Here is a 14,974-nt window from a genome sequence, read left to right as displayed (position 1 = left end):
GTTCACAGAACTGAAATATGACGTAATAGACCATCCGGCTACATCACGGAATAGTAAAGTACGCTAAAAAGCAGTCTCATGTTCATAAGCGTTGTACCTACGTAATCATTTTATGGTATCTTATTCATCTGATGTATGATTTAGGGGTTCTTCTGTTCACATTTCTACAATTTGATTGCGACAGAGTTCAACTCTAAAACTTTATTGAATCTATTTTTTTGCAGTATTTCTTTTAATAGTATTTTTGGTAAATAATATAATATATACGATAATTTTCCTTAAGATTAATTTCAATGAACCATGCGTGTGAGTAAATATTTACACATTTATCAAATATGATAACATACCATAACAGTGATATAATGTAGAACTAATTAATATCCTTTGTTAGCTAGTTATTCTTTTGTTATACGCTTTGCGCTTTACCCGCGTTACACAATTTTGGCCGTTCCGGTATCTCCTATTAAAATATAGCCTTATTTTCTCAATGATAACGTAGCCTATCCGAGGTAAAAAGTGTTTAAAATTGGTCTAGTAGTTTATCCATTAGAAACAAACAAAAAATCAACTATTTTCTCTTTACAATATTAGTATATAATAAATTTAAAACAAATAAACTATGATCCGGAACGTGAAGTAGGGAGTAGTTGACAGAAAAATAATTGATCGGTCTAACTTTACTCTCATTCATACGTTAATGAATGCACGTCTGCGCATAAATTAATAGTAAGTAATTGCTTGTCTGTATAATTACGAGTAATAAATATGTTTCCTTGCTTTATTGGCATGAACTTGATGGAAATACTATCTCATTTTTGAAGTTACTCATTTGGAAGTTATTTGAAAAGTATTAACGTCACAGTGGAATATTATATTAATTGAAAAAGTGAATAATATGGAATATTTCAATAATAATTTCCATTATTTGTTTTTTCACTTTACTCCGCCTGTCAAGGGCATTACATTAATTGAAATATTATGTGGTAACGTATTTTCTTATATGATTAGATATTACTTACTTCATCTTGTTCCATTTTGGTAAGTGAAGATGACAGTGAAGGTAAGTGAAGATGCAGCCTAAGATGGTGCGCGCTTGCCTAGAAGATGCCAATTCACTCTTGATTTAATTTTAAGATTATTGTTTTAAGATTATATAGTAAAAATTTAAATTGAAGGCGTTTGGTGTTTGTTGCTAAATTATAAAAAGTAAGATATATTAAATTAAAATAACAGGCTACTACATCACAAAAATTAAAATTAACACTTAATAATCTGAAACGATCACAGTAACAAAATTTGATCTGGCGCCAAACAGAAAAGTGTCTAAAGCGTACCTAATGTGATTGCAGTATGTGATGTTATGTAGCATTAGGTAAGCGCCCATAGCGTGCTTTTCACAAGAATTTCATGTTGTAATTCAATATTATTTAATATATAAATATTTTAAATACGCTCTAATAAAATAAAAAGATTTTCCATAATATCGAAAAATGATCGTCAGATAGTTTCTAACTTTTAAATAATAATAGAAATAATCAGTTTTTTTCCTATGATCTACGTCGTATCTACCTATGAATTTCGGAATAGATATAGGTACACAATAGGTGCAATAAACTAAATATAGCATACAATTCGAGTAATAACTTGTTATACAGTTTTATAAGTTAAAAGGGATTAACTTGGTAATTGGAATCCTATTATTTAGTTGAGTATTCTAATTTATTAGTTACATAATAAATTTGCATGTAGTACCTAGTTAAAATCCGGGTGTTGTTAAAAAGAATTATTAATAACACCCGGATTTTTATATTTATACAGTATTCTAATCGGTCACAAAAACGGGACTAGATTAAATTTTGATAGGAGTTAATTTACTTTTACTCTTCCTACTCTGTTATGACATAGGTATTCGCTTGAGTCAACTGATATTTTCAGTGACTAACCACGTTTCGAGTTTATTAAATGAGTCAAATATATCTATGCTATGAAATATATAAATTCTTATGCTATGAAAACTAGAGGAATTTCAGACATGAAATTAACTCATTAATATTAAAAACTGTTTCGGTACATAAATATTTTATGAAAAGTTTATTATTTTTATTTTTTTCTTTTGCTATTTGTTTGTTATTTTTTAGTTATTAAAAATATTTTAAGCATTAGTATTATTATTATCAAGTAATGTATATAACGAAATTTTCATTCGATAGAAAAAAAAAATTATGTAGATATTATAAAATAGAAAAAAACTTATCGTGTATTTTGCGGGGGCGAATTTTGTTGTAAGCGTCATCCTCAGATCCGTATTTCCCACTTTCGGTATATGAACATTTTTTAGTCTCAACCCTTGACTACGTGGACAGAATTTGACCCCTGTATACAGGTGTTTGCAAATGGGTGGGCTCGAGTCCCGCCCTCCATTCCACCATTGGCCGCCGCGGCACCGCATCGGGGTAGCCTGCCGGCTATTCGTCGCCCCACTGCATGACACCACGTGCTCGGAGTACACTAGGCTTTATCTTCGCGCCGTCACACCAATTCATTTAGTCGCTCACCCGACACGACGCGTGTGACATCAGTTTTGGGAATGTCAATTGCGATCGATTGTTATGGATTATACTAAGATCCCGCATTTTGCGAAGTGTAGACAAGTCGGAACTGTGATAATTAGAGTCAAAATGGAGATAACGGAATCTACCTGCAGTTCCGAGGCATGTTGCAGGACTGACTATCCTCGGCCGATGCACCGGCCATTACGCTATAAAAAATGTTCTCGAACTAGATCAAATAGTGACTGTGGTAGTGGTATAGCGAGAAGATGTCGTTCATACAGAGCGAGTTCCGCAAGAAGCAGTAAGCATTTTTAATACAATATACTATTTAAAATTTTGTACTTCAATATAAAAATTAACACCGTCCAAAAATACTATTCTAAATTAACAAAAATAAATATATATCTCATATTGATATTCAAATACCAATTGATGAGGCACTTTGTACTAGTTAATATTTAGTGACACTGTACTATAGTACTATTTATTATTTAGCGACATTAAAGTATTAGTAAGCATAACAAAAATAATTATATAAATATCCGGCCAAGTGAACCTGTCGCACCTTTTCAAATATTCAACTCATTGTCGCTACAATATCGTTGTGAAGTTTATATGTCATGCCTAAATCCATTTATGTCTTGTACAACATTATTAAAACAAACTGAACTAAATAAGCAAATTCTAAATGCAATTATACTAGTGTACTGTTACTGCAATGACATATCTATCTAAATGTTTCTAACCATTAAAAGTCGTACAGTTATGTCCGCGCGTCGGAGGGGGCAGTTTCGTAATTAGTACTATCGGTCTCGCCTCTCTATATAGGGCCATGAAATGATTTAAATGTCGTACTATTAAAATACGCATATGCAAGATCTCGATTTACCGTGTTACCTTTATATTCTGTGATGACAACGAAACTACATTTTACGAAACGATATACGTACATAATTTTGATAATAATCTTTAATCTTTCCAATTCTAATATATGTATATTGTATTTAAGTTTAGATGATTTCAAATACCCGATAAATATATGTATAATAATTTACTTCCGCTATTGATCATTATAAGCTTTTTTTCTTCTTAGCGAAACTTGAAACGGATATAAAAGTTTTCTTACAAGTAGGTATTATAAGAGTGATAATTAATTATAGTATGTAAGCTGTTATAAAAATGAATTATATTTTTTTTAATTCATCCTAATTAACATTTAATATAGATTAAAAACATGTTAATCTTATGGTATATAATTGTGTCTAGTTACATGAAAAAATATCCATTAACTGTTTTTGACATTTATTTTAAAAATTTATTTAATTGTAATTTGTTGATCAAAATATTGTTTGTAATAATATAATATATAAATTAACTCGCGCGAAAAACGCAAACACATTAACGATGGAAAAAACATAGTACCAACATTGTTCTGAGATTTTCCCGGAAGTGTAGTTGATGCATTTCGTAACAAAACTTGGTGCAAAAATTAGTAATATTGCAATTTACTTGTCGGTTAAATAAGGCGGTATCGTGACCGTTTCTTTTAAAAAACCCATTCTATATCCGCTATTAAATAAAATAAAAAAATATATATTTAAACCTACTTACGTGTACTTTTTGTCCCATGTATGTGCAATGTTTTTAGTTTTTCAAATTAACTTTCAATTGCATCTAAAACATACGTGTTGTAAGACGTAAATATTTATCTTTGTTTATAAATAAAAATACTAAAAATAATTGAGAGTGTAGATATTAATTAAAACGGGGCTTAAAATGTTTACCTTTTGCATTACCTAATACTTTGTATAGATAATTCCTTTATTATGCTGTCCGAGGATTGTGGTTTGGATTTCCACACCCAACCGAATCTTGATCTATACCTATTTATTTGTAGTATATATATGAGTTTTTTTATGTAAATTGAAATAAATATATATATAAATGTATGTTGCTTACCTTAGGAGTAGACGATCTTTTGTGTAAGTAAGTATTGTCAGTTTATGTAGTGTATAAAAACTCAAAGATGACTTTATTAAACTCGAAATCCATTTAGGTAATTAAAAATCAGATACCGAAAATTATATATAAAAAGAATTATATAATTATATTACGTACTGTTCAAGACCTGATCATAATTGTAATCTGGTATCCAATACATCTTCAAGGCATGTAACCAATTTTTATTTTCTTGCAAAAAAAAAGATAAGTACATCCCTTGAAGCTAAAAAATTCATGTATCTTCAGTTTAAAAAGTTATCAGTAAAAATTTTGTAATATCAGTTGTTATGTCATTAAATTTAATTCGCAGAAAATTTGCGCTTGTTTCGTTAATTTCACGAGGTCAATCGCCGATGGTTCGGCGTTATTATCATTTAGAGTGATTTTCAGTTAATGAAGTATATATCACCGCCTTACGGTTGAAGCAAGCGTCGCTACACGCGTAGTTGTGATCATTCTTATTATATGGTTAAATTTCACAACCTTATCAAGTGTCAAAAAAAAAAGGTTAATCATTTGTAAAGGACAAATGATTAACCTTTTTTATTCTCCAACATCGTTTACATGTAAAAGATTAGTGCTTCATATTAAAAATATATTTGTATAATTTGTTATTTTGAGAGCAGCGTGAATCCCTGAATGAGATCGTGAACGATAACGATCACGGCAATGCAAAAGATACAAAAATCATCAATAATTTGACGCACATCATTTCGTAACAACCCGCGAGGACTGAGCTCACTGCAAAATTTTGACGCATTTATGTCCAGAATTTACATAATGATTGTGGTGGCGCCGACCGCGACCGAATCGAACGGTGCTAACTTTTCTTGGTTTTCGAGCCAAAATTCTAGTTAGCGAACGCGCGATTTCTTTTTAAAAAGGTTAACAAGGTGCTCTCGTTTGGGTTGTTTTTCGTGCCGCGCTGCCTCCTTTTGTGTACGAGCGAGCTGTTAAAAAATAAACGAATTCTTTGTTTCTCGGGTAGTCGGTCCGACCTCCGACGCGGTCCCTACTTTTTTATGCCCCCTTATAACCTGTGTATTACCTACGTGTAGGTATCTACGGTTTTTATGGTCGCTCGGTCAGCTCTTCAATGGGCTAAGGAATTCGATCGAGTCTCCTCTTTGTCCATTTATAGTTTTTTTATAGTTCGTAATTACAGATCCTTAAATGAACGACTATTGAAAGTTTGTTATTTATTGACAATACAAAACCATTTTTGAACCTAATTACAGTTTCAAAATTTCATTCTGTACCGTCATTAGCTAATTAATGTCGCAAAGTAATCGACTTACGCCTCGCATTTACGTAAAGTTATTCAAGGTATGGTAAAAACTGTTTAATTTTATAACAAAAAAATAAGCGTATTAATGGGCATGTATCTGTATCACACGGTGACTCTACATCTTTTTACGAGCTGACCTGTTGTTTTTTTTCTTGTTGAACTTTTGACGGCGGACGCGGTCTCGCGGTTGCTTGCTTTTGACCGGCGCACTAATAAAATGTTATGATCGTGTGTTTAACGCGTGTTGTGTGTCGGACCTTCCTTTTGACATGATCGTTATTACCCGACTCCGCCTTTGCGGTCGCCTTTTGTGTTCCGACAGTAACAACGTTGTTATTGTGTTAATTAGATGCCAATATGGGATCTATAACTAAATCAAGACTAGTTAAGTCGTGACGTGTATATAGCTGCAATCGAGGTGTGTTTATGTTCATGGCTTTAAATTAGGGAGCGTGATGGCAAATCTTGCGGTCTCTCTCAGATCTGAACGAGAGGCGTGATAATCGGGGTCCGTTCAAAGGGCTTAGTTAAATAATAAGCGGCAAGTACCCTATAACTATAATTTTCTTTTATTTGACCGCCGCATTCGCCGTGGGCTAAATAACAAATTGCCACAAAACAGGCTAACAAGATGCAAAAATAAAAATAAAAAAGCACGCACACAATTTTACACGGACAACAACCCAGTTAAGCATGGTTTAAAATGATATATGCATAATATATACATAACGTATTTCTTATACTAGTATAAGATATTAAAATTAAAAACTTTTATACTTTTTGCCCATTTTCTAAATTTTTACAAACATTGCACAATCAAATATATAATTTGTTTGAACAATGTAAATATATATGTGTGTGTGTAGAAAAATCGACGACAGTAGAAAATAGTGTAAAAATTTGTGACATTAGTCATAGGCCGCGAGACATAACACACGTGATTCACACATTGAGTCAAAACACTGAGAGCCATCAGTGAGTAACAACGAAATGCGTGTCGATTATCTAATTGATGCACTTATGTTAAGGTCGATAACTTGTAAAGATTATAATCTGTCAGGCAAAACATTAAAAATTCATTAATCTGTACTGAATGCAAGCGACGACACGCAATTGACTTGTGCCTAAAAGAAAACTCGTCCATCCAGATATAAGACGCAATATTGAGGATAGAGATGTAAAACACTAGCGATATCGGAAGAATGTCCGGTCGGTTGCCAGCCACCGTTAAATTGTACCGCATTAGTGATTCACACAAGTTCACCGGACAATTAGCAAAGGCTGTCCACCTCTGGGCCGCGTTGTATTTATTCATCGGATATTCATTGATTACCATAATCGATAACATCGTGCGTGCCGCATACTGAACAACGGACTTCAGTATTTTCATTGAGGAGATGCATCAAAAAGTAAATTGTTAATATTAAATGTCTTACTGCGACAGCATCGTCAACATTATGATCGTTACGTCAGCGTTGTAAAATATTGCCTAAAAATGACATTAAGCACTTCACATCTTTTCTACTCTATAGAAGTTCATAATTTATTTTATAAGCTTAAAAAGTTAACTACGTAACACGAAATCTTACATTGAATTATTTAGGACAAAAAATATTGTAGACATATCGAAGAAGCTAATATTTCTCCATTTAGTAATTGGATTTATATTTCCAGGGTACGTCAACGTCTGCGCAGCGGTGTGCTTGCTCCTACTCGTGGGCGGACTCTCACCGCAATCTTCAGCAGCACCGCACAGACGAACTATGGAAAGGCAACGGAGGTCGTCTCAAGAAAATAGCCTGTGGGGCAACCCATGTGATTATGATTCAAACGTAAGTTTAAATAAGGAATTTCTTTCATGACAAAAGAAGTTAATATAATTGCTAGATTATTTTAAAGGTCTTGATATTCATTTCGTTTCTTAATTTTTATTGTTGTGACAATTGTATTAATACATCAATAAAAAAATGATTTTATGCATTTCTGCAATTCTTATCCATTTATTTTTCTTATTTTCAGTCCAAGTCTGTAAAATATACGGCTAAGCTCGCAAAAGACGTATCATCACAAGCGAAAAATGCTTATGAATCAACTGCGAAGTACAAAGATAAATTTGTAAGTATCGTTTTATAATATATAAAACAACCGTGCTTCGCTTTCATTGATGAATCCAATGCAGCGACGAGACAATCGCAACGTAGTATTCGCGCTCGCATCGTTATGCCCGCCGCGTCGTTCTAAATGAACGGACGCGCGCTGCGATCGACCAATACCAATAAAATTTTAAACTAAGGACATCGGCGCATACCTTTAGAGCTTAACATGATTTTATCAAGTTATGAATGAAAGTGGCAGTAGTGGTAGAGACACCTGATAGGGTTCTAAGTTCTCGAACAGTTACATACATTCGTTTCAAAAAGATTCTCAAGAAATTTCAACCATTAACGATTCTTTGCGTGCACGTTTTTAACGTCATTTTCTCACCGCGTCGGATGGCGTGGAAAAGAGATTGCATCGACGCGGGCGCCGCCGGTTTCGCCTCTGTACGTCCGGCCACGGCTGCTTCCTCTTTTTTAATTATATTTTCGCACTGCTTTTATCTGAAGCCTTACAGATTCATCTATTTTTGTTACTATTTAAATACATAACGATAATTGTTATCAGTAGAAAAGTACAAAATAAACTTTAATTATCATATATCTATGTAAACGATTATTCTTTCGCCCACCGAAGCGCGAATGACCAGATTTACATTCAAGTGCCAAACAAAACAGAGTTACTAGAAAAGTTATAAGACAATCTGTCATTCTAATCCTTCGAATATAATATTTCCGAATCGGAAGTAAGGTGGCCCGATCAACAAGCAATAATGTGATGTCGTTGTCGCGCCACGAATCATTTATGGATGACCTTCTACCATCTTAATTTTGTTCGATTTCAAACCAAGCTACTGATGAGTACATTTCGCTTTCAAATAATCGTAATAAAGTATATCGAGCGAAAAGCATTCAATGGAAATGGAACAACGTGTCGACTCCGAATAAATTCACCCAGTAGTGGCGTGTGGCGATGGTGTATGAGGTATGGTGGCATTTGTAATAGGCTCGCCGGTCGTAACGACGGCGACGTCCTGTCCGCTCACTGCTGCCTCCTCGTCGTAAAATGACATTATCGACGCACAGTAGCCGGAACGAAGTACAGGACGGTGCGCATACGTATCGAATACTGATTGCGCATTAATATTGCGCGACACACCTGCCCGATGATTTTTTCTGTCTCTCCCCTTAATGTCGGTCATTTGTTACTAATGTATTATATTTATTGCGGCTTAGACAAAGCATGGGCTCGATGAACTACCATTGTTAATGCTCCAAGGACGTTTACTAGCTCTTACAGTTTTATAATTTTAACTTCGCGATTCAGATGTGATGGGATTTTTTAAATTAATTTTATTACAATTTAAGTTATTAAATATGCTTGTAAAAATGTGACAAAGCCAAATATTATAATGATTAATTTGGGATAATCCCAAAATAAGGATTCAAGAATGTGACACTTAAAACACAATATCCAAAATACTCGTGCTATCATATCTGTCGTCAACCCATTCCTTATAAATAACAGGCCGCGCTGTACCGAGAACGCAATAACAAATTCAACGAACCCTACCGGTACTGTGTGACTCCGCACCGGCCACCGTGTGAATGTGCCACAACACTCGTACTTTTGGACCGTACCGGTGTCAAATTATCGCATCATATTTTGACTCCGAAATTGCTTAGATATTCATCAAAAAATGTTAACATTCTTTACTTTAAAAAAAGTCTTATGCATTAACCTGATCCTTATGTGGTTTGAAGCATGCCCATCTGCAAGGCTTATCGTGTCGTCACGTTGCTTGATGTTATATAAACATTGAATTATACATCACATTACATACAATATATACATACTTAGTGCCATAGCGTTGTTCACACGGGCGACAGGCTGTCTGCCGCGGTGGATGCGTGTGAGAACGTGTGCTGTAAATATATTTGTCGTGTATGTGTGGGTGCATGTTTATTTGATAAGCTTCCGATGTTTTAAGCTAGATATCCGGATGCTATGTCGTCGAATTTCTAGGTGCCCACCCACGAAACGACGAAATGTAGACGTTGCAATTACAAAGTTCCCCGTATCTTAACTATGGGAATGCAAGTTATGTATTTATATACTTTAGCAATCTTTGCCGAATTTCTAATGTGAAAATAAAATTTAAATTTACTCATTACTTTATTAAAACTTATAATTACATATTTTTCCAATTTTAATCTAAATAATTGTGCTAAAAGATAAAATAAAAATTTCCATTCATTGCGTATATTTTTTATTATATAAATTAATATTTTTTTTAAATTTAGTTTTCAACTTAAAATAAAAAGTTATGCTACTTGAAATATTTTTAATTTATTATAAGAAATAGCTTATAAATGGATAACGAAGCGATTTCGGAAATAGCTCGCGACGTACCGGACGAACACCTGCGTTTTGTTGCATTTTTATATACTTTTATGTATTTACACTGGTAAACAAGGTACTCTGTTACAGTCAGAACTTAATTTTAGAAGCATACTTATCGCTTCGTACCCATTTTTAATCGCAAAATATTTATATTTATCCCAACTAAAACTGTTTTATTGATAATATTGCTATAAATAGTATTTTCAAAATACATTTCTGGTACAAAGTTATAGTTATTGTTATTATAAATATCGTAATAAAATTGATGCTTATCTCACGCGATAATACCTTAGTGACTGCAATCTCCCTATTTCACCTCTTGTATATTTGTATAAAACTTAATTTATCGTCAATATTTTTTAATTTTCAATTGAATTTTTATTGCATCGAAACACAGATAAGTTAGTCAAGATTTGGAAACTTTTAATTATCGGCATTGTTGTGTAACAATATTTCAACCAAATCGACTTTTATTGGCATGGCCAGGCATTCTATGTGCATTCTATCAAAATGTTACCATCTGCTTCCAATTGTTTAATTTGATGTCGTTTTTGCAACTATACTGCGAAAATATTAAGGCTTAAAATTCAATAACTAATTGATTGTCACGTATGCTCTAGACGTAGTGTCAAATTTTAATGTCCAACGGTTTCGTTACGTGACATGTCGGTAGTAGAAACGGCCGGTCCTCGCGTTTCGATCTCATCTTTCACACGACCTTGACTGACCTATAAAATTTATAGGTGACCGTACAAGTCCAACTGAGATCATAAGCATTTGCATCCTAGTCTAATTTCACGTCAAGGTTAAAAATCTTTAATTAAACATAAATAAACACGAAGCCTACCTCTTAAAATTTGAAGAATAACAACCAGCCATTTCGTCTGCCATCAAGACGACTACTGCAAAAGTCGCGATTCTGAACTCATTTATACTGCCTGCAAAAGAGGAAACAGTGATACATCGCATCTTCCGTTCAATCTTCTTTTTCCATGACAGTCAATCAACGCTACGTACTAACTAGTACGTCTATTTTTATCTTTCAAGGAAATCAACGGGACCCGTAGCGTGACAAAGCTGATTCATACTCACTGTAGAGACTTTGGTATAGAACGTCTGTGGATAAATCATTATAAGAAAAATTAATTAACTTATATCAATTAATAACATTGTTTTTCCTTTATATCAAAAATTAATTTCTGTCCCACAAAATTATTTCATAATTAATAACGAATAATATGTTACTTATTCTGTTGTTACAGGCCTTAAAACTTCACAGTTACCCTAGTTTTGACGAATTACTGACAGTTTGGAGCAGTGACGACTGGCTTAGGAATTTCACCTGGTTCCCTGAAGAAGGATTACCAAAAGAAAAAAATCTCTACCATGCCATGCCTAACGAGTATATGGATAAATTAATGGTAAGTGCCATTAAATGTTTAAAGTGTCGCTCATGTCTGAAAATCAATTAACTTTAACTAACATTAAAAAAAGGTTTATAAGGAAAGTTGAAATGTTGTTATCTGAAACGCTTGTCTCGTTAAGATAATGACGGTTACTTAACAAAATCGATCTGATTGTTTTATAATCGAAGGGCGGCGAATTCGCTGATGCCAAAAACGTGCATCCGTATAAGTTTTTCAATCGATTTCAAAGAATCGACATCGTCGGTGGCACTCATTGTTGTCAGCCGACTGTCGTTTACGTGAGAACACAATGGTTTTGCAATGTGGACTGTTTAATCACAAATGTAATCATCGAATTTGGATTGATACCGATTTGAATAATTTTGGGTAATAAAATAGTACACTTACATATCATATAATGTACATTAAATAGATTTATGAGACTATGACATCCACAATTATTACTCATTTAACACACACAGTCGATAGTAATTTAAGTAACTTATAGCGATGTACGAAGGCCCTGAGGTTGAATAAACACAAACCGTTAGACCTAGAGCGTTTCCTGCTGATACTTTCAAACTATTTAATAAGCTTTTTTGTTTACAGAAAAATATAGATAAGTTTCTACCATCAATGTTCAAAGGCCTCAAGATGGTTGTGGCAGGACTGTACTCCATAACGAAGGAAGGCCTTAACGATGATATCTTTTCGGACGCAAGCATGAAACATAACATAACAGAGAGCATGCACAACGTCCGAGCTGTTCTTTGTTTATTCGATGTAAGTAATAGAAAATTGATGCTGACTAATCAATTTTTAATATAAATATTATAGTAAGTTAAATCTCTTGCATAGTTTTACAGTGTAACTAATTTAGTCGCATTAGTTACATGATTTGTTAGAAAATATTGTATTGACACTAAAACTACATACATTTCAAAAGGGAGTTCTAAAAATAATGTAATTTTATAGTTTGTTTTATTGAGAAAAATATGTAATTAAATTAATGTTTTTCACATTTTTTGCAGGAAATAATGCGAGCGCGCAACTTAGAAATAATGCCGCTACTGGATTCTGAAATCCCGGACATGAAGAGCGTTGACAAGCTATCATACGCTTTACTAGTTTACCGTGACACTCTTAACTACTTGGAATACCTCGCGCAAGTTTTCCAAATGATGTATGACATGGACTCAAACAAGGCCGACTGAGGCTGGAATCAACGGTTTAGTTAACTGAATTTGACTTCGTACCATTCAGCGAGAAACCATCTCATTTCACCTGAATTTTGGGCTATTTACTTAACTAGTTATCAATGTTTATTTATGTTGGACATAATTTGTTTCATGTAAACAATAATGTTCATTTGTCAATACTAATAAGATTAGACCGTTATGAAACAGGTGTATCTAGCTTTCCCATACATACCACCAATCATAGTGTGATTTTCTATATTTTAAATCAGTATTTAATTGTGAGTGTAGAATATATCTATAGATGTTATTGCGTTTGTAATAATTTTGTCCTTTTGTCTCAAAACGGTCTTGTCTTATGTGCGTATATGTACGTCTTTATTCGTTGATAAAATATAATGAATCTCGAAAACCAGGTGTTCAATGTGGCTGTTTGTAGAAAATGTTTTTTTTTTGCCATTACATTGCCATTTCGGTCTAGAATGATTTAGTTCCTTTTATAATTACGTTGTAAATAGTGACTCTTATTTTATTTATTTTACTGGCAGCTGAACCTTCCAAATTGTCTGATATCCTAGTCAAGGTTCTAAGCTTATTTATTTCAGGACAGTTCTTCTGTATTAGTAACAATTTTCTAAGGTATTATTAGATTATTAATATACAACAACGTCATTCCTTCTAACGGAGCTATTGATGTGAATGTATTAGTAAATTGTTTAGTTAATGTGTCAGTGGCTAACTTACGAGTATAATTGACAATATTTTGTGTACTTGCGATAGCGGTCGTGCACGTTATTATATAGTTTCGTTAAATTAATTTTGATACTTTGTTAACTATTTGTATTGCTGTGCAAAGGTTTGAGATGAAACTAGCTTTAACTAAGCAGTTAATTATTATAAATGACAGAGCCACTGTTTTTATATATATTAATCATTATTTCATTGAGTTGAATAACGAGGCAAGCATGGATGATGTGTTTGTTATAATATATATATTATAGAGTAAAGATTTAATCGTTTTATTTAACCCAAGTTTAAGCAATACTCCTTAAAATCAACATTATATATCGTATTACAATAAAACTGTATATGTAACAATGTGTCGTAAACATTCAATAATTGAAAATTAATACAATAATAGTACCAAAAAGTTTTTCGAAAAATAAATTAACTTGAGTATACTGAATAAAACATCCACTACAACATACAATAACATATTAAACAAATATCAAACACTCAGCCTTAAAAAATCTCCCTAACTTTCACTTATTTATACGCCTATATTTAAAAATTAGCTACAAATTATATCACTACATACTGAAAGGTGATAAAATAGGCAACAACTACAATTTTCTAATTAGAAACTTATTATATTATATTTAACTTATTTTCATACATGAGTACCTTTGATGGGTATTTAAAATATATATTACACATATTTTCTTCCTAAAAGAAATTGTATATTTGTCTTAGAAGAATTTAGGTTTAGCTGATAGAAATGGAAAGAATTTTGAAGCTAAAGCTGTTTGAAAGGACCACGCTCCTAGTATTAAGTTCCCATGAGTCGAGACTGGAACCAATTTCACATCTTTACACAAGCCATTCACAAGACTATACATATTTGCATTGGTGACTTGTCGCCTAAAGAATTAGAGCTCGAACTGAAAATAATAAAAAAAAACATCGTGGATTTTATTATTTTTCGCTACAAGTCTTTATGTCAAAGTCTTTAAGTCTAAAATCGCATGTAGTATAACAAGGCTTCTGAAACGGCTCCGATCAAAAGTAGGCCGACATATTTATTTAATAAGTTAGTAGTAGCAAGCTGTCCCCAGGAGTCTTGTAGGTGTTAAGTTTACTTAAAGTTTAGATATATCTATAAAAATCTTTGGGCTTGACCTCCTACCTCGCCAGTTTCAATTCACTTATCTTATCCAACAAATTTTTGAAATATATAAATTAGTAGCCATTGAAATCATTACAAAAAAAAAACTAACAATAAAAAGGCTATATTCTTAAAAAAGTTATATA

General features: G+C 32.9%; 1 protein-coding gene across 1 annotated transcript; it reads left to right on the top strand.

Annotated features, from left to right (window-relative positions):
- Nucleotides 1–1,048: 1,048 nt before the first annotated feature.
- Nucleotides 1,049–12,961, top strand: LOC123658253. Its single transcript, XM_045593692.1, has 7 exons — nt 1,049–1,060; nt 2,580–2,853; nt 7,516–7,673; nt 7,861–7,956; nt 11,604–11,762; nt 12,357–12,530; nt 12,779–12,961. The coding sequence occupies exons 1-7, from the start codon at nt 1,049–1,051 to the stop codon at nt 12,959–12,961; spliced, it is 1,056 nt and encodes a 351-aa protein (XP_045449648.1).
- The last annotated feature ends 2,013 nt before the right edge of the window (nt 12,962–14,974 follow it).

Source organism: Melitaea cinxia, chromosome 12 (genome assembly GCF_905220565.1).
Source record: "Melitaea cinxia chromosome 12, ilMelCinx1.1, whole genome shotgun sequence".
In the NCBI taxonomy this organism is placed as follows: Eukaryota; Metazoa; Arthropoda; class Insecta; order Lepidoptera; family Nymphalidae; genus Melitaea; species Melitaea cinxia.
The sequence above is the reverse complement of the archived record's forward strand: the minus strand, read 5'-3'. Positions and strand labels throughout refer to the sequence as shown.